Raw genomic sequence first — 19,991 nt, 5'->3', positions numbered from 1 at the left:
GGGTCTCCCCACCTTGGGCTGGCCTGGCTGAACCCCCACTTCCTCTTCTGGGGTTCTGTTCCCCGACCAGTAGCCAGGCCCCTCCTGGGCCTGCCAGTTCCTCCTCTGCTTCCTCTCTCCCAGCGCCTACCCACCTCTCCCCAGCTCTTTCTTCTCCCCACTCTCCACCCCCATGATTCAGATCCCAACAGTGTTTGCCAAACTCTGTGCCTGAACCATGACGGCCCAGGAGCCAGAGGTTTTCACCCCCATTTTGCACTGAGGAAATAGGGAAGGCTTAGTGGGTGTACAAGATCCCTGCCCGGCCTCTCTTCAAGTGCAGGAGAGGTGAGAATAGAATAAGACAGTAGTCGATCAAAGGCCTTCGATAAGGCAGCGGCTTCCTCTCCTCTCCTCTCCATCTTGGGAAGGGTCATCCTCCTTCCCACCTCCCCTCCTTGGCCTGAACAGTTCGTCCTGCCAGGAATGCCCTCTCCTCTGTCCAAGTCCTACCCTTCCACCAAGACTGGGCTCAGCTTCTCCCCCCTGCCGTCTCTGAGCCTGTGGTTCTCACCGCTCAGCCGGCCCAAAGCAGTTGGCCTGGAGCATACTTGTCTTGTTTTATGTGGGTTTGGCTTGTTTCACCGACTAGCCCAGGGTGGAACTTGTCTCTTGCATCTTAGAATCATGATCCTAGACTCTCAGAGATCATAACAATCTTCTGGCCTGGGTTGAAATTCCTTCGGCAAACATCCTCTTGTGTTCCTGCTTGCATGCCTCCAGTGACAGGCAAATCACCACCTCCCGATGCTGTCAGCTCTACCTGCAGAGAGATCTTCCTCCTATTGAGACAGAATCTGCCCCTCTGTCTCTCCAGTTCTGCCTCCCAGAGCCCCAAAGACTGAGGCTCACCTCTCATCCACAGAAACCCCTCAAACATTTACCTTTCTTTCAAGGTCTAACTCAAATGTCACTTCTGCCATGAAGCCTTCCTGGATTTTCTGGGACTCCTCTAGGCTACCCCCTCTCCCAGTCTTGTCAGCTTCCTCCATTACGGCATCCCTGTTTACACATGGGCTGCCTCCCCACTAGACAAAATGTGGCATGAGTAACAAGAGGGAAAATTAAACCTTATGAACATGCATGAATTACAAGGGTTAATCAGCCCAAGCGAGCAAATTCTGAATAAGAGAATATATGGTTTTTAAAATTTACATTCCCACAGTCCTCTTACTTGAAGCTTTTTTTTTTCTTCCCCATATTACATTGCTGGAGTCTCCCACCAGCCCTAGGAGGTAAGTAGGGGAGGAAAATTTCTCCCCATTTTACAGCCAGGGAAACCAAGAGCCAGAGAGATGAAGTGCCTGGCCCAGGACCCACAGCTGACTCCAGTCACATGCAGGGCATTCCAGGTTCAAAGATCTGGGAGATGGCTGTTTGGGAGTGAGCATCAGGCCAGCGGGCCTTGGCAAGGCGCTTTGCCAATTCCAAGTCCAGGGGGCCAGTCTGGGGAGCAGATAAGACCACACGAAGCTGTTTGTTGTTTGCATGGAGAAAGCCTGCCAAGGGTTTTTCAAAAACAACCCGTCCTCCAGTGACTGACTCTGTCCGCTCCCTCCCCGGGGCACGTCTGCCCTCCTGCCTCGACCCCAGCAGACTCAGAGCAGGACCAAGCCCTGAACCCGAGGTCCGAGGTCCTAGAGGCTCCTCAGAGCCACCTGGGCAGCTTTTACAAGGCCCACAGGTCTGGGTCCCTCCCCAGACCAAATAAAGCAAGAATTTTGGGGTGAGACCCCGCATCAGAATTGTTTCTCAAGTTCCCTGGGTAACTCCATTATGCAGCCGGGGCTGAAAATCCCTGTTTCAAACCATCTTCAGTTCCGAAATCAGAAAAAAAAAAAAAAGACAAACCAAAATGATAAAATTTCTGGGGGTTTCGGCCAGCTGGTCCCAATTATAACTGATCTAATTTCTCCCTCTCTTTTTAAATGGCATGGGAGTTTGGGGCAGCTGATCTTCAAAGCTACTTTTGACCCATTTTAATGGGTTTAGACAACCCTTAACATCACAGAGTCTTCCCGGGATGCCCCGTTCGTGTCTCCACCGGCAACATTGGGGGACCCATAAAGGTGATGTCTTTTGGGCGTGGGGGGAAGCTAGGCTCCCTCAGGACAGCCAGGCAGGTGTGTGCATAGGTGCACACGCACGTGGGGGGGGCCTGCTCCCACTGCTGATCTGTCTAGACGTGGGAGGCTTGGGAGGCTCTGGGCACAAACCCCAGAAGACCTCATCAATTCACACACCCCTTATTTGGACCCAGCTACTCTACCACCTGGGCAGAGCTGAGATTTATGTTTGCAAAGAAAGAACACGGCCAACGGAGCATTTAGCCCGGTCACTGAGGATGCATTCTTCTTAGGGCAGGCCCACCCCAGGGTATTCAGCCCCGGCCTGCCCTTCCCCAAACGCTGCTCGGAACCTGGTCCCCACACCCTCATCCTTTGGCCCAGGGCAGAGAGCTGGCTGGTACTAACCCCCTGGGGCTGCCTTAGCGTGTCTGAGCCTCAGTCTCCCCATTTGAAAAGCGTAGATAAAAATTCTCTACTCTCAAGGTTCCTGTGGGGACTAACCGTTGTGGTCTAGGTGGGAGCTCTCTCTGGGAAGGCAGGTGTTCGGAAGCCAAACTCTGGGGAGGAGGTTCAGACAGGACCAGAGCTGCTGCTCTCAGACACGGGGGCGGCTGATCCTCTGGGATCGCCTCGCTGCCCGCGCTGGGCCCCACTTGATGGTGGCACCATCCCTTGGCCTCGTCCAGACCCAGGAGCTGACCTCTGCTCAGGAAGCCCCTGCTCCCAGCGGTCCTGCCCAGCCGGTCAATCTCACGGAAGCAGCTGCTGCTCCTGCCCAGCTCCCTGTTCCAGCCCTCCAGCCTGGCCCTGCTCCCCCCGGGGCCCCCCCCAGCGCTGGCCCCCACTGAAGGGCTGGTTCTCACGGCGAGGAGGACTCTCCCGGAAACCAGACCCCACCCAGGCTACCCCACCAAAGGCTCGTGAGCCTGCCTGCACCTTTCTCTTCCCACGGCCAGGAGCACCTTCAGGGGCCCCTGGCAGGCCACTCCCAGGGTCCCCCAAGGTGCAGAGCAGCCCCTCGGGGGCGCCCTTGAGACCCACGGCAGAGAACATGCTAGTTGGTGCAGAAGCACCCCGAGGTCCACTCCAGCCCCTGCCACCCGCCACTCCCACTGCCAGGAGATGGATACCTTCCCCAGCTTCCTTGTCCTTGCTTGTGTTCCATATCTCTCTCACACACACACACACATACACACTCTCACATGCACAATGACAAACCACACCGAGTGACACACCTGGACACCAGATCTCCCGTGTGTATATGCCTGTTGGGTGGCAGACTTTTGTACATGCTAACAGGCATTTTCACATACCCTACAACACCCCTCCTTCCAAACACACACACACACACACACACACACACACACACACACACACACCCCTGCTCAGGGATGAACCTGTGAACGTTCATACTATCGCAGAAACCTCCTCCTCTATTTGGTGACACATCTGGGCATATACACAACGTGCACACCTGTGCAATAGCATGTAACACACGTGCACACACACGCACACTCACACGCATACACACACGCTCAAAAGTCCCAGCCCTCCTCACCAGGGACAGACCACAGCGGCAGCATCCCAACCCGCAACCCTATAATCAGCTTAACCCTCACTCTGCTCAGAGCTGGTCCTGACTTCCCAGGGGACAAGGAACCTGTGGAGGTCAGAGAGCTCACTGCCTGCCCCCAGGGCACATGTGCACACCCGCTGGGTCCACAGGTGTGCAAACTGCCTTTGCCCACAGACCCGATGGAACCTTGCCAGCCCTTCCCCAGAGTGCTCGAGACCCCCGTACTGGGAGAGACTCCAGGACAGCGCAGGGCCCATTAGCCCTCTTGGGGCAGCAGAACCCGGCGCTGGTTTGGGACCATCCTGAGTCGTGGGGCGACTGTGTGACAGGTTTCTGCTCAGCACGGCTGGCTCCCGGGAGGGGCAGTTCCAAGGATCCAGTGGCTGAGGGGCTCCTGCCTGGGACCCCCTGGAGGAGGCCGGGGGTGAAGGGCGCCCTCTTGTCCGTCGGTCCAGCCACCTGAGCGGGAGGCCCAAGGGCTGCAGGCACTTCGGGGAACAGGGTGAGGCCTACCTCCGGGCTGCGAGGGGTGGAGGACGCACAGCAGGAGCAGGAGGACTCCGGGCCGAAGGGCTGCAGCTGTCAGACCCGCCATCTCGGGGAGAAATGCCCCAGCCCGCTCTCTGCGCCTCGTTTTATCCCCAAAGCGTAATTGCTGCCTCGGCGGCTGCGAGGAAAGGAGGGAGGGAGAGAGGGCGGGCGGGAGGGCGGGAGAAGGGGGAGGCCTCGGGGAGGGGGCCGCGGGGAGGGGGCAATTACGAAAGGCCGGCTCACAAGCCTCCCAGGCTGGGTCTGACAGGACTGGACTGTGGGCTTTTTTCCTTAAAACACACGCGCACGTACACACACACACACACACATACACACACACACACACACACAGTTTCCCCCATCCCTCTCCCGCTTTCCCTCTGTGGCTGTTCTTTCACTGCTGGCCCTGTTCCCGCCAGAAAGTGCGAGGGGGGCCTCTGCCAGGACAGCCCTCAGGAGAGGAAGCAGGAGGGAGGGCCCTGCAGCCCGGCCAAAAATCCGGCCCCAGCCAAGGCCTGAGTGGCCAGGCCCCCGCCCCTCCAGCTGGGCCCCGGGCCCAGTGTGGGGACACAGGCCAGCTGTCCCGCGCCTCTGCCCCCACCCCAGCCCTCCAGACTCCCTCAACACTCCCAGACCTGGCCAGAGACAGGCCCTGTCCAAAGCTTGGGAGGGGGGTGTTGGTCAGATCTGGGTCCAGGGCCCAGGGCCAGTGTCTGTAGAGGTTGAGAGGCTGTGGGCAGAATGGCTGGGAAGGTGAGATCGGGTTAGCGCTGCCCCGTGGGGCATCAGGGGGAAGGAACGGAGACCCTGACGTACTGCAGGGCTCCATTCTTTGTGGCTTAAGGTCACAGCCTCCTGCCTGAGGGGGTGATGGGTCAGTCTGGGATCCATGGCTGCAGAGGCCAAGGGGCTGCGGCCACAATAGCCTGAGAGCTGAGACTCTGTTGGTGTCAGTCCCTGAGGCATCTGGGGGACACGTGGGAGACTCTGATCTGTCATGGATCAAGGTGCAGCCCCTCGCAGGTCTGTGCAGACCACAGTGTCTGGTAAAGGTCAGGCTGGATCCCCAAGTGCCTTGCAGAGAACCAGGGGGCTGGGGAACCCACCCAGACTGATAGGTGGCCCAGCCCCCCTTTATCACTTGGCCCCCACCTGTGCCAATGCTGAGCATCCCTAGAACCCGGGAGCCCCCAGACTGCCGGTACTCCCCCTGCCCAGGAGAATGCCTGGGCCTGACGTTCCTCTGGTGGCCAGGAGGGGGCGGCCCTGCGCTAAAACAGCTGGGACCAGCATCAGCAGAAGGACTTGGGCTGTTCCCATCTGACTGTGCGGGATGGAAACCCTGGGGATTTTGGGGGTGGGGTGGGAAACAAGGGGGTCATGCCTCCCCACCCAAGTGGGGAAGAAATTTGGGAGCCAGAGGATAGGAGAGGGAAACTGGCACCTGCCCTCATCACAGCCTGTGAGGGGGCCACGAGTTCTGAGAGCTTCCCCCCTGCACCCAGGTGGAGAATGAGAGGAGGACACAGCCACAAGTCTGAGGAAAGGGGTTAAAGGACCCCTCCTCCAGCCAGGAGCAATGAGGCAGTCTGCAGGGCCGGCGGGCGTGGCCGGGAGTGCAGATGCCAAAGGCCAGACACCAGACTCTGTGGGCCCTTAGGACTAAATTCTGGCTCGAGCACTTTCTAGCAGGGTAATCTCTTCAGAGAACTTCAGCTTCCTCATCTGCCAAGTGGTGATAAATATTCCTGCCTAGGAAGTTATTGTAACGATGAATAAGATGTAGTCATATATTTCTGTACTGTGTCTGCAGATCCAAAATGCTCTGTACACTAGTCCTAGTCCTAGTGCTACTGTTACTACATTAGTTCTGCAAGCACCACTCTTGTGTACCTATTAGGCTTGGCTCTCTGCTGGGTCACCTTGGGACCCTGGGCCATCCCTTTCTCTCCCTGGTCTCAGGCGGCAGCTTGCTCCAGGAGTTTGGAAGGGGGTGGGCATGCATATGCTAGCAGAATTGTCTTGAAGCTGTGTATACACAGCAAGTGTACAGCTCTTACTTCCTATGTGTGTCATTTGGGGGTGCTTTGGGGGTAGCTGATGGAGATTATGAACCCAAGCCAGCCCTTGCTGGTGGGGCTAGGGGGTGCTCACGGTCAGGGTCTGAGGCTCAGAGCCTGACTTGTGCCTGCTGGGGGAAGGGAGAGGAGGCTGGGGGCAGGGAGGAGAGGCAGGGTGGGGTGGGGTGCTTCTGCGTGCCTGCCCCCTCCCAGGGATGGGGGAGGAAGGGGATGCTGGGGAGAAGCTGGGCCCCACTTCTCTCGGGGGCAGTGATGTGGGCAGGAACCAGCTTTCAGACTTGCAAACCGCAGTCTGCTCAGAGTCTTTATTAATTCCAGGACTGGGAGAGAGGCTGGAGCCAGCAGGAGAGGGCTTGCTGCGGCGGGATCCAGGAGAGGTGTGGAGGGGCGCTTGCAGGGATAGACTTGCAAGGATAGAGGCTTCTGGGCCAGGCCACTCCCCACAGGGCCAGGGCCCTGGGTCCTGTCCTCCAGTTGCATCCCGTCTTCTCCTTAGCATCCTGTATTGGAGCTCCATGAACTCATATCTGACAAGGCTTCTATACACCTCTAAAGGGGGCCTCAGTTCAGAATAAAAGCCAGTAGACTGATCATCCAGTGCAATTAAGCCCAGTGCATTCAATGCATAATGTAAGGACTGGGGGTTACAGCTTTAGACCAACATTCACTCATTCATTCATTCAAGAAACACAACAGTCCTCAACTGCTCTATCCCACCTCCCTGCATAGCTGTACAGATTGAAGATCAAAAATGTCAAACTGCCTGGTGCACCAAATGCTGGAGGAGCTTGGCTTTACCGTTGTCATTGACAAGCGTTAACCACCCTCTTGCTCCTGGGTACCCAGGTGAGTCACTGACGGGCCATCCCCGTCCGCCAGCATCTCCAGGTGCAGCCGTTTAGGAAGGACAGAGCCCTGTATCCCCTCAGCTCTCAGCACATCCTTGCTTTGCTCACAAACCCTCAGTTGCCTCTCAGATAAGGTCCAGACTTCTGAGCATGGCCTTCAAGGCTTTGCCTGACCCAGCACCACTGCTCTGCCGCTCTCCTTCCTTCTGGCTGGTGGAGCTGCTCCCCAGTGCCTGGACTTGTCCTGGAGGGCTGGGTGCTGGACCTTTGTTGCTGAGGTTCCCTGGTCTCAGCTTCCTCCAGGTCTGTGCCCCTCAGCATCCCTGCCCCCCGGAACCTCTCTGAGGGTTCTTGGGTTGAATTTGGTACTTCATCTTATCCCCCACTGGCCTGGCCATCACTGAAGGCAGTTTGAGGACAGACCCATTTCTGCCTCCCTCATTGTCCGAGAGTATGGGATGATGAATACAGATGCGCACACCAGGAGGCGGGGGCAGAGTTCTGGTGGTATGGACAGACCTCCAGAACCCTGGGAGGTGTGGTTTCTGTTTTCTTCTTTGTCTACACATGGTCCTTTTATCTGTTGGGTGCAGGATGCGCTGTCTGCATGGGACCTTGGACCAGAGAGAGTAAGCGTGGCTTGCTGGGCTAGCCTGGGAAGAGCTGGGTGTCATCCAGACCTGGGAACCCTACTGGCATCCCTCCCAGTGAGGGAGCCACTGTTGTCAGTCATTTACACCGCCGTGTGGGTGAGTGTCCCTCCCGGTGGTCCCACAGGATGTAAGGTCCCGGTTACACTAATAGGGGGAACATGAATTTCTCATATGGACCCAAGTGAGGTTTGGGAAGGAAATGCATGCGGGTTGGGTAGTGTGGGTTCCAGTGTAGATGCTCCAAGAGAGGCTCAGCAGGAAGGCAGAGTGAAGGACCTCTGGCCCATCCCCTCTCACCTGTGAATATGAAGGTCCAAGCTTTCCCCTCCTCTGATTTTAAAATTTCTAGTAGCCACAAAAAATGAAAGAAAACATATGTAAAATTAATTTGAATAATAAACTATATTTAACCCAATATATCTAAAAGATTATCACTTGAACAAGTAATGGATATAAAAAATTATTCGTGAGATATTTTGCATTCTCTTTTGTATTAAGTCTTTAAACTGGAGTGTAGGTTACACTGAGAGCACATCTCAATTTGGATTATTCACATTTCAAGTGCTCCATAACCACGTGGCCAGTGGCTGTGGGGTGGACGGTGCAGGGCGAGACCACGAGGGGTCTGGTGGGGACGAGCCTGACTTGTGACAAGCGAGGAGAGAACATCGAGGGTGGCTCCTGCCCCTGAAAGGTTACAGGTGGGACAGGGCACAAGGATGAGGAACACAGGGACAGAAGGGACGTCCTTAAGGGCCTGCAGGGGGAGGCCTGAGGCGCACACATCACAGGGCAGAGGCCATCATGCTGATGACTGAGCCAGAGAGGGTGGCTTCCTACTGAGGGGTACCGGGCAGCCCCGGCCCAGAGCCAACGTTTCCGCTGGGAGAGGAGAAAGGCCTTCCGCAGCTCGGCGTCCCCAGAGGCACTGGGCCCCCCTCAGGGGACTTCATTGGAGGTAAAGTGTCTGCAGCTAAAAAGAGACTGAACCGCTGCAGATCTGGACTGCTCATAGAATCTCACTTCATCATGCGGGATCAGCCGGAGGGAAGTACAGGCTGTGCTCAGAGCGGGGTTTGGAAGCTGGGGAGGTGGGCTAGAATTTCTGCAACCTCCAGGCTGGGGTGCCGGGAGCAGGCTGAGGGTGCAGAGGGGCCAGTGGTCGTCATTGTAACACAAATTAACGCTGATTAGTGTGTGAGCTTGGACGGATCACCCAGTAATACATGATAATGGGGACGTCAATAGTAATTAATCCTCAGAAGCCCTCTTTCTCTTATGGAGACAGGAGTCTTCACAAGCCTTTGAGATGGAAGACTCGTGTCTGTAAGAGGCTGGCATATAACAAGTGCTCAGAAGTGGGACGGGGTCCGTGACACCATTTCAGGTAACCGAAGCAGACTTTTGAGGCTCGGGGAGCGGGAGGTCCAGGAGGATGGCCCCTCCCCACAAGCGCCAGCCCCATCCCAGCTCCAGGGCGTCCCAGCTCCCGAGGCGTGCATCTCTGATCCAGCAACCTCTGCCCAGGCCTGGTGTTTGTGTGTCTGAGTCATTTGTCAGTCTGGGTCCTTGGCCCATGCGAGCTGGGGGGTGGGTGTCCCGGACGGGCTGTTCTGCCCTGTGCTGTTCCCACATTGCCTCACGAGCTGTCTACTGCAGTCTGGGGGGAACATTGTGAGCCGGGTGCTCTGTGCACCCCTCCTCAGGACCCGGGACGGAGGAGTCCAGAACACGCCTCTCATTGCTTTCACACTTGACAGTTTACAAAGCACATCTCCATTTTCGATCGGAGATATTATTAACCAAGTTTATAAACACAGGGGTTAGGAGCCCTGTCTACAAACTCGGGCTGCCAGAAAGAGCACTCCTCCTATCTGCTTTAGATCTATTTAATTTTAACTCTGAGCCCCTGTCACATGGGCGGGGGCTGTAAATTCCATCCCAGTTACTGGGTCTTTCTGCTTCCACCTTCCACCCCCAACCAAGATCCGGGTGACTCCTCTAAGCCCTGGAGCCCAGAAGCGGCCCTGGCCTCAATGTCTCCCTTGTGGGCGCCTCTGTGCCTTTGTGCACCCTGATGCTGTGCTGAGGCTGGGGAGCCTGGGGCCTGGGCCATCTCTGGCGATGCTTGCAAGGGGTGATCCAGGCATGGGACTCACAAGGGACTGTCCGAATCCCAGGGCAGGATGTCTTCCCTCTGGCCTTCCTGCCCCTCTGGAATTCTAACTCCAAGAGAAGACTTCAGTCTGGCAGCTTGGTGAGCTGCAGGAGGAGAGGGATAGAGGACTGACACACAGGTATTCCCAACTGAATAAACTATCCTGTCCCCCAGATGAGGACACTGAGTCTTGAGGAAGCACACACCTAGCCCAAGGTCACCCCAAGGCATTGTGGCCCGGGGCTGAAGCTTTTGGGGTATGTCACCCCACCAGCCACACCATTCTCTGATGGGGTGATGACTACAGCTTTGGGGTACACTCAGCAACTGAGAGCAGGGCATTCTCTTCCCTGGGCTGGGTATAGAGTAGGGCCTGGGGCCGAGCTGCCTGCCCCCAGGGGTTCCCATGGTGCTCTGGGAGCTGGTGGGCAGAGCTGTCCACGCACCTCCGCCCTCCTCAGTGCTCCCTCTGTCCGGCTCACAGCGGTGCTCGCTCCCGCACGCCCTTCTCTTGTCGGCTCCCGCAGCCCGCCATGCCCAGGAGCCCTTCCAAGAGCCTAACCCGGGAATATTGCCGGCCAGGGAGCTCCCTTCCTCTTGGGCTCTGCCAGTCTCCATCCCTACACCACGTTTGGCCACTCTCTGCCCTAGGCAGACCCCTCCACCCATGCCCGGAACTCTCAGCTGGACTGATCCCTGTGGCGCCGGGCGGGTCCTACGGGGCGGGCAGGGCAGCTGCCAGGATGCAGGGTGGGAGGCAGACAAGGTGAGCCCAGGGGCTCCTGCTGGGCCTGGGTTATCTACTCCCTCTTTCATTCTGTCCTCCACATTCCTGAGGTGCTTGCTCTGGCTAAGCAATGAGCCTCGGGAGTAGGGGACAGGCAGGACACCAGCACCAGCAGTCCTGGGAAAGAGGAGCAATCAGGAAGACTTCCTGGAGGAGATGATGCCAGAGCTGCATCCTGTTCCCTTCTCTCAAAGGGAGATGCGCTCTGGGTGGCATCTGCAAAAGCAGGAAGGCTGAAAGCCCTAACCAAGGCCTGTACCCATCAGGCCACCCACAGGCCGCCTGCTGCCTGCCTGCCTGCGGTGGTGGTGGGGTAAGCTTCCAAAAGCACAGGCCCCAGCTGTCTCCACCCTGTTTCAAGCCACGAGTAACTGACTCTGGGAGGATGCTGGCCCTTCCTGCTCAGCCTCTCACGCTCTACCAGCACTTTTCAAAGTGCAGGCTGTGACCCGTTGGTGGGTATAAAATTCATTTAGTGGGTCAGAAACAGCATCTTAGAATGAGAGAAAAGAATAGATGCAAGTGTAATACGTGTGACCAAATCAGCCTTGTGTCTTGCATCTTTTGTCTGACTTTCACATGTTTGCATGGGAGGACTAGATGAAGACGAACTTTTTTCCTGCATGTCACAGTTAGAAAGCCCAAGAGACCTCGTTACTGAGTGTTTACAAATTGTCTTCACATTCTGCACTGGGGCTGAGGGAAGGAGGCACCTGTGATCTGGCTGAGTGATGTCTGCGTGGACAAGCGAATGGGGGGGGAGGGAGACCCCCACTCCTACAGGCCTCCCTGACCCCCCTCACCTGGCCACAGGTTGGGCTCCTGCCAAGCTGATAAAAACTGAGGTTTTGGCCCCCAAGCTTCGGTCGCCATTGTTCTCAGGGGGGCACTATGCCTGCTTCTGGCTCCAAAGCCCTCCAGACTCCCTGGAGGGCCGCAAGAGGACACCTTGGGCACATCAGTGATCTTAGGCTGTGTTCTTCAGAACTCTGAAGACAGAGGTGAGGCTGCTGGGGCCACGGCACAGGGCTCCAGGCCCTGCCCAGCTGGTACCAACCAAGACGGACCTGGCTGTGTTTGGTTTATATACGACGGTTCTGAGGAACATTGCATTTGAAGAAATGCTTCGGGGGCTTGAAAAATCATGAAAGCCACCACTCTGATGGGAAGGCAGGGTCCCCAGGAGACTCTCATTCCATTCTCTGACGTGCCCCAATCGCTATGTGACCCTAGGGGACCTCCCTGCTCTGGGCATGGAGCCCCCTCTGAACAATGGGCGTGCAGACGGGAGGAGGGCCTCTCCACCTGGCTGTGCATGAAAACCCCTGGGAGTTCCTAAATCTCCCTGCCCAGGCTGTACCCCAGATTGGAATCTCTGGGGTAGGGCCCAGGTGTTGGTATTTTTAAAGCTTCTCAGGTATTTGTAGTGAGGTGGATGGAACTAGAGTCTGTCATACAGAGTGAAGTAAGCCAGAAAGAGAGAAACAAATATTGTATGCTAACTCATATATTTGGAATCTAAAAAAAATGGTACTGATGAACCCAGTGACAGGGCAAGAATAAAGATGCAGAAGTAGAGAATGGACTTGAGGACATGGGGTGCGGGGGGAAGCTGGGATGTAGTGAGAGAGTAGCATTGACATATATACACCACCAAATGTAAAATAGATAGCTGGTGGGAAGCTGCTGCATAGCACAGGGAGGTCAACTCGATGATGGGTGAGGACTTAGAGGGCTGGGATAGGGAGGGTGGGAAGGAGTCGCAGAAGGGAGGGGATATGGGGATATTTGTATAAATACAGCTGATTCACTTTGTTGTACAGCAGAAACTGACACAACAGTGTAAAGCAATTATAATCCAATAAAAAGCTTTAAAAAATTTTTTTTAAAAAAGCTCCTCAGGTGTTTCCAATGCACAGCAGAGCTCAAGAAATACTGGGCTAAATGGCCCGTCTCTGCAAGTGACCCTCCCCCGGGGGACTCTGGCTGTCAGGCCAGTGGTTCTCAGAGTAATCATTGGTTTTCAAAGTGTGGTCCCTGCACCAGCAGCAACAGCATCACATGAGAACAAACTTGTTAGAAATTCAGATTCTCAGGTCCCACCTCTCATCTACTGACTCAGAAACTCTGGGGATGGGGACCAGTGATCTGAGCTTTACCAAGCCCACAAGGCAATGCTGATATAGATTTAAGCATGAGAACCACTGGCCTAACCTTGACCATGAGAGTCCTCTGTAAGAGGGTCAGCTGTCTCCCAACAAAGCTTCTGCTTCTGGAAAGAAGGCAGAGCCACCAGAGGTTTCTAGAGGGTACATGGGTTTTCTCAGGCTGCCCTAACAAAGTACCACAGACCAGGTGACTTCAACTAAAAGGATTCATTTTCTCACAGTTCTGGAGGCTAGATGTCCACGGTCAAGGTGTGGGCAGGGTTGGTTTTGCCTGAGGCCTCTTTCCTTGGCTTGTAGACAGCCATCTTCTCCCTGTGTCCTCACGTGGTCTTTCCTCTGCATGTCTATGTCCTAATCTCCTCTCCATATAAAGACAGCAGTCATACTGGATTAGGGCCCACCCTAATGACTTCGTTTTGACTAAATTATCTCTTTAAAGATGCTGTCTCCAAATACAGTCACCTTCTGAGGTACTGGGGATCAGAGCTTCATCACATGAATTTGGGGCTTGGGACACAAGTCAGTCCATAACAAAGGACTTGTGGGAGCCAGGGAGAGGGCTGCCTCCTTCCTCCCAGGCCCCAAGTACAGTGAGGGAACATTCTGGAACTAAGCTCTCTGGATGCTCATTGCACCCTCTCCTGAGAGCAGACCCTCTGGTTCTGATTCTTGCCTGGGTTTGAGGGGTGGGTTCGAGGAGGTGCGTGTACCTCCTGATACAACATTCAAAAATGTCCCGCATAGGACAGAAGGCCCCTCCCCTGTATTGACTTCTCCAAAGGGTCTTTCCTGGTCACACTGTGTTACCAGATGGTCCAAGTATCCAGGCAGAGGTTTGCACCCACTTCTCTCAAAATATCCTTTGATCCGGGCTGAGCTGTCCACTCTTTCCCCAGCGACCCAGACTGGTGAGACCTCTGGTCCCCCAGAAGCATGTGTGTGCAGAATTCACTGGTGTAGAAAAAACATCTGATAGCACTAATGGGAACCTGGGGCTGTCAAGCAGAAGAGGTGCCACATGGGGCCAGCCCAGGTAGGCTTCTCAGAGGAGGAGGGATGTGACTTTGGATTCCAGCCTGTACTGTGTTCCTGTCATCTGTCAGGCACCATGCCGGGAGCTTCAACGACAGTAACTTGTTTAATCTCCAAATGAATGAGGAGCTCCTGTTATTTCCCTGTATTAATCACATCTTTTTATTTTGTACTTTTGACTCACTGCCATCTTGGGACCTTGCTGAGTCTGGAGGGACCATCCCTCCCTGGGCTAGCTAATTCCTAGAGCTAATAAATAACTTGCCTGGGAGAGGGCCTTTCCCATAGAAACCAACCCGTCCAGAGTCCACACCCCAGCCACCTCCTTTATGGAGCTCTCACACTCAGGGCCACTGCCCACCTGTCCTCATCACCCCATGCCAGGTTTCAGACAACTAGGGACAGGCCTATACCCCAGAGCCCACTGAAATTATTCACAGTAGCCAATCCTAACCCTGCCCACCCTGCCTCCCCTGCTCCTTCCCACGAAAACCACAGCAAAGGCTCTTGCTCCTGTGTCCCCCTTCCCTCTGCCCCCTGAGCAGCCCTGGTGCTTCCCTGTATGGCCCTGCATGGCATGTTCTCTTCTCTTGTGCTCTATGAGTATTACAAACTACCTTTTCAATGGCAGGGGTCTCCTCATCTCTTGGCCTCACCATATCTGAATAATAACAAAACCTATATTTTAAAACATTCTCTTCCCATTTTTCAAATGATTAAGCTGAAGCCCAGAAAAGTTAAGTGACTTGCCCAAGGTCCCAAAGCCAATAATGGCAGTTGGTATTTGAATCTTCTTTCAAGTCCAGCATCTGTCCCCGGCCCCTGTTCTCAGGCCTGGGAGGAAGTGCGGAGGAAGAAGAGTGGGGAGGCAGAGGGGGCTGAGATACATCTCCTGGAGCTGGTCCTTTGCACCGGGGGTCCGTCCCTGCTGAGTCCATGGCTCTCTCCAGGCTGGCCCATCACTTCCACTGCTCTCTGGGCACCATCTCCTCTCTGGACTCTTGAGGGAGGAATGGAGGGAGGAGGATGGGACACAAACTCCCTTGGGAAGAGAAGGAGGCAGACCTCCCCTAAAGCCTGCCCCCCTCGCTCTGGACAGCGGGAGTCTCTATTTCACAGCCAAGAGTTCCTTGGGTGGTGGTGCTATATCTTGCCCTCTTTGTTCCCCAGCACCCATCACAGCCAGGCCCAGAACACATGCTGGGGGTGAGTGGGAAAGAAGTAAATGGATGGATGTCCCCTCACTCCACCCCTCTCCTTCTGTGTCCCTGTCTCACTCTCTTCCTCTGTCTCTGCCTCTTTCTCGATGTGTCTCTCTCTTTCTCCTGCTGGTCTCTACATGTCCCTGACTGCATCTTTCTCTGCCTCTCAGGGGTTTGCTGCTGTAGGACCTGCAGCTCTCAGGTCCCTGGGTTTCCATAAGTTGTTTATCCTGAGCAGACCTCGCTGCCTGACTGTGCCTGGTGGGATGGTCTCCGTGGCCCCCAAAATGGGTTTTGGCTTTAAGCTGTGGGAGAGAAGCAACCTCTTCCACCTTGGACTCTACACTTCTGCCAACCCCTGCCAATGACAGAAGGGGAGACTGAGACCTGGGGGGAGGTATCAGTGAAGATGAGTGGGTCTGTGAGTGTGTCTCTGTGTCTGCCTGTCTGTGGGTGTGTAGCATCGTGTATGTGTGTGTTTTGTCATACTAATCTACACAATGACATCTGCTCACCCAACAGTTAATTCAACTCCACAAGGGCATTTTAAAGTGAGAATAACACATACAGAGCCAAATGCACAGAGGGTAGGTGTGTAGCTTGAGGGTTTTTAAATGCCTACATATCACCACCACCCACAACGTATAGAACTCTTCCAGCCCAGAGCCTCCTCTGTGTCCCCTCCCAGTCAGTACCTGCTAGAGATAACCACTGGGCTCATGTCTCTCACCACAGATTAGTTTTGCCTGTTCTTGAACTTTGCACTGGGCTGAATTGTGTCCCCCAAAAGATGTGTTCAAGCCCTAATCCCTGATACCTGTGAGCATGACCTTATTTGGTAATAGAGTCTCGGCAGATGTAATCAAATTAAGATGAGGTCTTATTGGATTAGGGCGGGTCCTACATCAAATGACTGGCGTCTTCATAAGAAGGCCACGTGAAGATGCAGGGACCCAGAGACACCCAGGGAGAAGAAGGCCATGTGAAGATGGAGATGGATATTGGAATGAGTCACCTACAAGCCAAGGAAGACCAAGGATGGGTGTCAACCATCAGAAGCTAGAAAGAGGCATGGACAGACCCTTCCCTAGAGCCTTCAGAAGGAGCATGGCCCTTTCAACACCCTGAGTTTGGACTTCTAGCCTCCAGAATTGTGAGAGAATAAATTTCTGTTGTTTTCATACCAAGTGTATGATAATTTATTACAGCAGTCTCAGGAAGCTAATACAAACTTCATATAAATGAAATCCCACAGTGTGTAATTTTTTTTGCATTTGGTTGCTTTTGCTCATATTCTGACTATGAGATTTATCCTTGTTGGTGCATATGGCTAGGACTCATTCTTTTTCATAGCTATGTAGTAGTCCATCTGATACATATACTATAATGTATTTACCTATTGTAACATTAATGTACAATCTGGGTTGTTTCCATTTTTTTAGTATTATGAATAATGCTGCTAGGAACATTTGTAGAAATATGTGCTCATTTCTTATGGGTATAGAGCCAGGAGTGGAATTGTCAGGTTCTATGGTAAGTATATGTTTAATTATTTGAAGAACTGCTGGAAAGTTTTTTAAAGTAGTAACATTTTACATTCCTACCAGCAGTCTAGGAGAATTCCAGTTGTTCCTCATCCTGTCAACACTTAGAATTGTCAGTCTGTAAAATTTAGCCATTCTGATGGGTGTGTAGGGGTATCTCATTATGGTTTTAACTTTCATCTCCCTGATGAGTAATGATGGTGAGCACTTTATCATATGACTTTCAAGCCTTTGAATATCCTTGTTTGTGAAGTGCCTATTCAAGACTTCTGTTCACTTTTGAAAACTGAGTTGTTTGATATTTTCCTATTGATTTGTAGGAGTTGTTTATATATGCTGATACAATTCTGTGATTAGTTCTATGTATTAGAAAGATCTTCTCCCACTCTGTGACCTGCCTTTCTTTTAATGTTGTCTTTTGATAAACAGAAGTCCTTGATTTTATTGAAAGCCCATTTATCAATCTTTCCTCTAGTGGTCAGTGCTTTTTCTGTTCTGTTTAAGAAATCTTTGCCTACTCAAAAGTCTTTTTTTTTTTTTAAATTAATTAATTTTATTGGCTGTGTTGGGTCTTTTCTGTTGTGTGGGGGCTTTCTTCTTCGTTGCGGTGAGTGGGGGCTACTCTTCATTGTGGTGCACGGGCTTCTCATTGCCGTGGCTTCTCTTGTTGCGGAGCATGGACTCTAGGCGCGTGGGCTTCAGTAGTTGCTGCACATGGGCTCAACAGTTGTGGCTCACGGGCTCTAAAGCGCAGGCTCAATAGTTGTGGCGCATGGGCTTCGTTGCTCCACGGCATGTGGGATCTTCCTGGAGCAGGGATCGAACCCATGTCCCCTCCACTGGCAGGCAGATTCTCAACCATTGCACCACCTAGGAAGCCCCTACTCAAAAGTCTTGAAGATATTCTCCTATGTTTTCTTTTAGAAGCTTTATTTTTACCTTTCACTTTTAGGTCTCTGATCTACTTTGACATAAAAGCATTTTAAATCTCAGCAGGGCCAGGCCTCAGCCTGCTCACCCAACCCCTTCCCAAGTTTGGTGGCCCCAGCATTTAGAACTCCTTCCCTCCTGAGCTGCCAGCTGCACTGCCTCTTTCACTAGCCCCCAGGCCCTGGATTTAATAAGAGCTCTGAGCTGCCCGTGGCTTTCAGCCAGAATGCTGGTTCCAACCTCTGTCAGGAGTCAGGCAGCATGTGGGGCCCCCCATCCCCTCTCCAGGTACATGTCTATTTCTACCTGGTGTGGGATAAGCTTACCAGTTTCTACAACTCTGAGGGTCCCCAAATTGGGATAAGGAATCTCCAGGGAGGGGCCTCCTTACTTGATCCTTTCTTACTCTTCCTTAAACCCACCCACAGCCTGGGTCTTCCCAGCAGCTTCTCTCCACTTGTTCATAGATTTATGGGCTGGAGGAGCTTGTCCTGTCCCAGGATGGCAAGTAGGTTCCATTGCCAACCGCATCTGACTGGCAAGGACAGCCTGAAATGGTGTTAGAAAGGATTCTGAGCATATCCATTTCCAGCAGGTGAGAATCATACGGTTGCTTGGTAACATCTGCCTGGAAACAAGAGATGGGCGCTGTGCCCTACACGTTGTAACTTTAATGCCTCTGATCTAGGCTAAGGCTCTCACTAGGATTAGTCGAAAGTAGAATTTAAATGACTCATTCAAGGGCACTCAGCTCTTAATTACTAGAGTTGGTTTGGAAGCTCAGGTATTATCCATTCAGCAATGAGGCACTTATTCATTTATTTAGCAAATATTGATGGAGCACCTACTATATTTCATTGTACTGGGCATTGAGGATATAATGATTAAAAAGCCTTAGTCTGGTACATCCCTAGTTCTATGATTTCCTTGATGCCAATATTCAGCTTACAGAATTAATGAATCAGGGGTCTGACTGCCATCCAGCACGGGGGTCACCAGGGTTCATCTGCCATCCAGCAAGCCCGCCACTGCTCACTCCTTCACTCTCCAGCCCCAGTCCCTGGGGTAGGATTATAGTACAATTTTTAAAAAATGGAACTTGGTGGATACCTGGGATTCCACAGTTGAAATGCTTCTCTCCAGATAACTTTCAGGAAAGTGATCCACAAAGGAGACCTGTAACAAGAGGATGTGAAATTGCTAACAAAATGGGCCAGGGGGACTCTGGGGTTTCTAAAATGGTCCTCGGGGACTGCCTGGGCACCATTCTGTGACAAATCCCCTGGTCCTGCTACGCTGGACCATCTTTCTCCCTCTGAGCCAGCCTCAGGGCTCTCTACGCTTCCCCAGATGTATAACACACACAGACATGTACGCAGACACACATATATAAAAGGATACACACAGACACACACAGGGGGCCATATATCAATGTATGCACAGACACACATTCTCTGGCCCACCAGGTTCTGGGCTCACGTGTCTCAGGTTCAAGTTCCCACTGTCCCACTTTGAGATATTTGACCTTGGACAAGTTAGCCTCCCAAGCCTCAGTATCCCCATCTATTAGAGAGGGTGGGAGTGAGATGCCAAGCAGCACATTGCACACGTCAGGCACGGGGTAGCTGTTCAGCAAATGTTAGCTGGAGCGTCCCCCCCAAGCCCTGCTCAGACCCCTGGCTCTGGGCTATTCCGAGAAACTGGGGCAGTGAGGAGGGTGTGGCCCGGCCCGCAAGGCTCTGTAGAAAACTCATCCCTGTGCCCCCTACGCAGACTTTGGCACTGAGCTGGGAACTTGGTAGAGATGCAATCAAGGCCAGTTACAGGAGGGAAGGGAAGACCAGGGTTTTGTTCTCAATCTTCTAGTTCTTTCCCTCTGGGGAAGCCCTAATTTGTTGCAGAGGCTTGAAGGAACAGGGTCTGTTTTTCTGTACCAGGTAGGCTGGGAAAAGGTTGCTGCATCCTCCACTGGATGAGCGGGTCCCAGGAGGTGAGCCCCAACTCTGCCGCGGAGCCACTGACCGGAGCCCAGCTGGGCCCCTGCCGCCCGCCCAGGCCCCATGTTCTGTGCTTTCATCATGTCCACCGCCCTGGCTGGGCCCCCGCCAAGCCCTCACTCGCTGGTGAGGGCCAAGCCGGGGCCGTGCCAGGCTCAGCGGAGGCCCTTGGCCAAGAACAGCAGAGCCGTTCTCAGGAAAGCTGGGGGATTAAGCTGCAGGCCAGCAGGGACTCAGGTATCCGCCTCTTGTCCTGGCCTGGAGATGAGGGGCAGGATGACCTCAGAGCAGCCACCCTCCCGGGGATGTGGGGACACAGCACCACCTGGGCCAGCTCGCTCAGGAACCACCTTCAAAGAGGAGCCAAGGCCATGTG

General features: G+C 53.7%; 1 protein-coding gene across 15 annotated transcripts in view; it reads right to left on the bottom strand.

Annotated features, from left to right (window-relative positions):
• Positions 1-4,372, bottom strand: part of ELN (elastin) — a 31,030-nt gene extending 26,658 nt beyond the window's left edge. For 14 of the 15 annotated variants that reach the window (XM_057750744.1, XM_057750747.1, XM_057750749.1 and 11 more), the window contains exon 1: positions 4,198-4,372. In XM_057750744.1, the coding sequence (XP_057606727.1) occupies positions 4,198-4,279 (82 nt within the window). In that variant the 5' untranslated portion in view covers positions 4,280-4,372. The remainder of the gene's footprint in view (positions 1-4,197) is intronic. The other variant, XM_057750752.1, reaches the window with a different exon arrangement.
• Between the last annotated feature and the right edge of the window lie 15,619 nt (positions 4,373-19,991).

The sequence above is a fragment of the Hippopotamus amphibius genome, chromosome 9, assembly GCF_030028045.1.
Source record: "Hippopotamus amphibius kiboko isolate mHipAmp2 chromosome 9, mHipAmp2.hap2, whole genome shotgun sequence".
Classification (NCBI taxonomy): domain Eukaryota; kingdom Metazoa; phylum Chordata; class Mammalia; order Artiodactyla; family Hippopotamidae; genus Hippopotamus; species Hippopotamus amphibius.
This window is presented reverse-complemented; position numbering and strand designations above follow the sequence as displayed.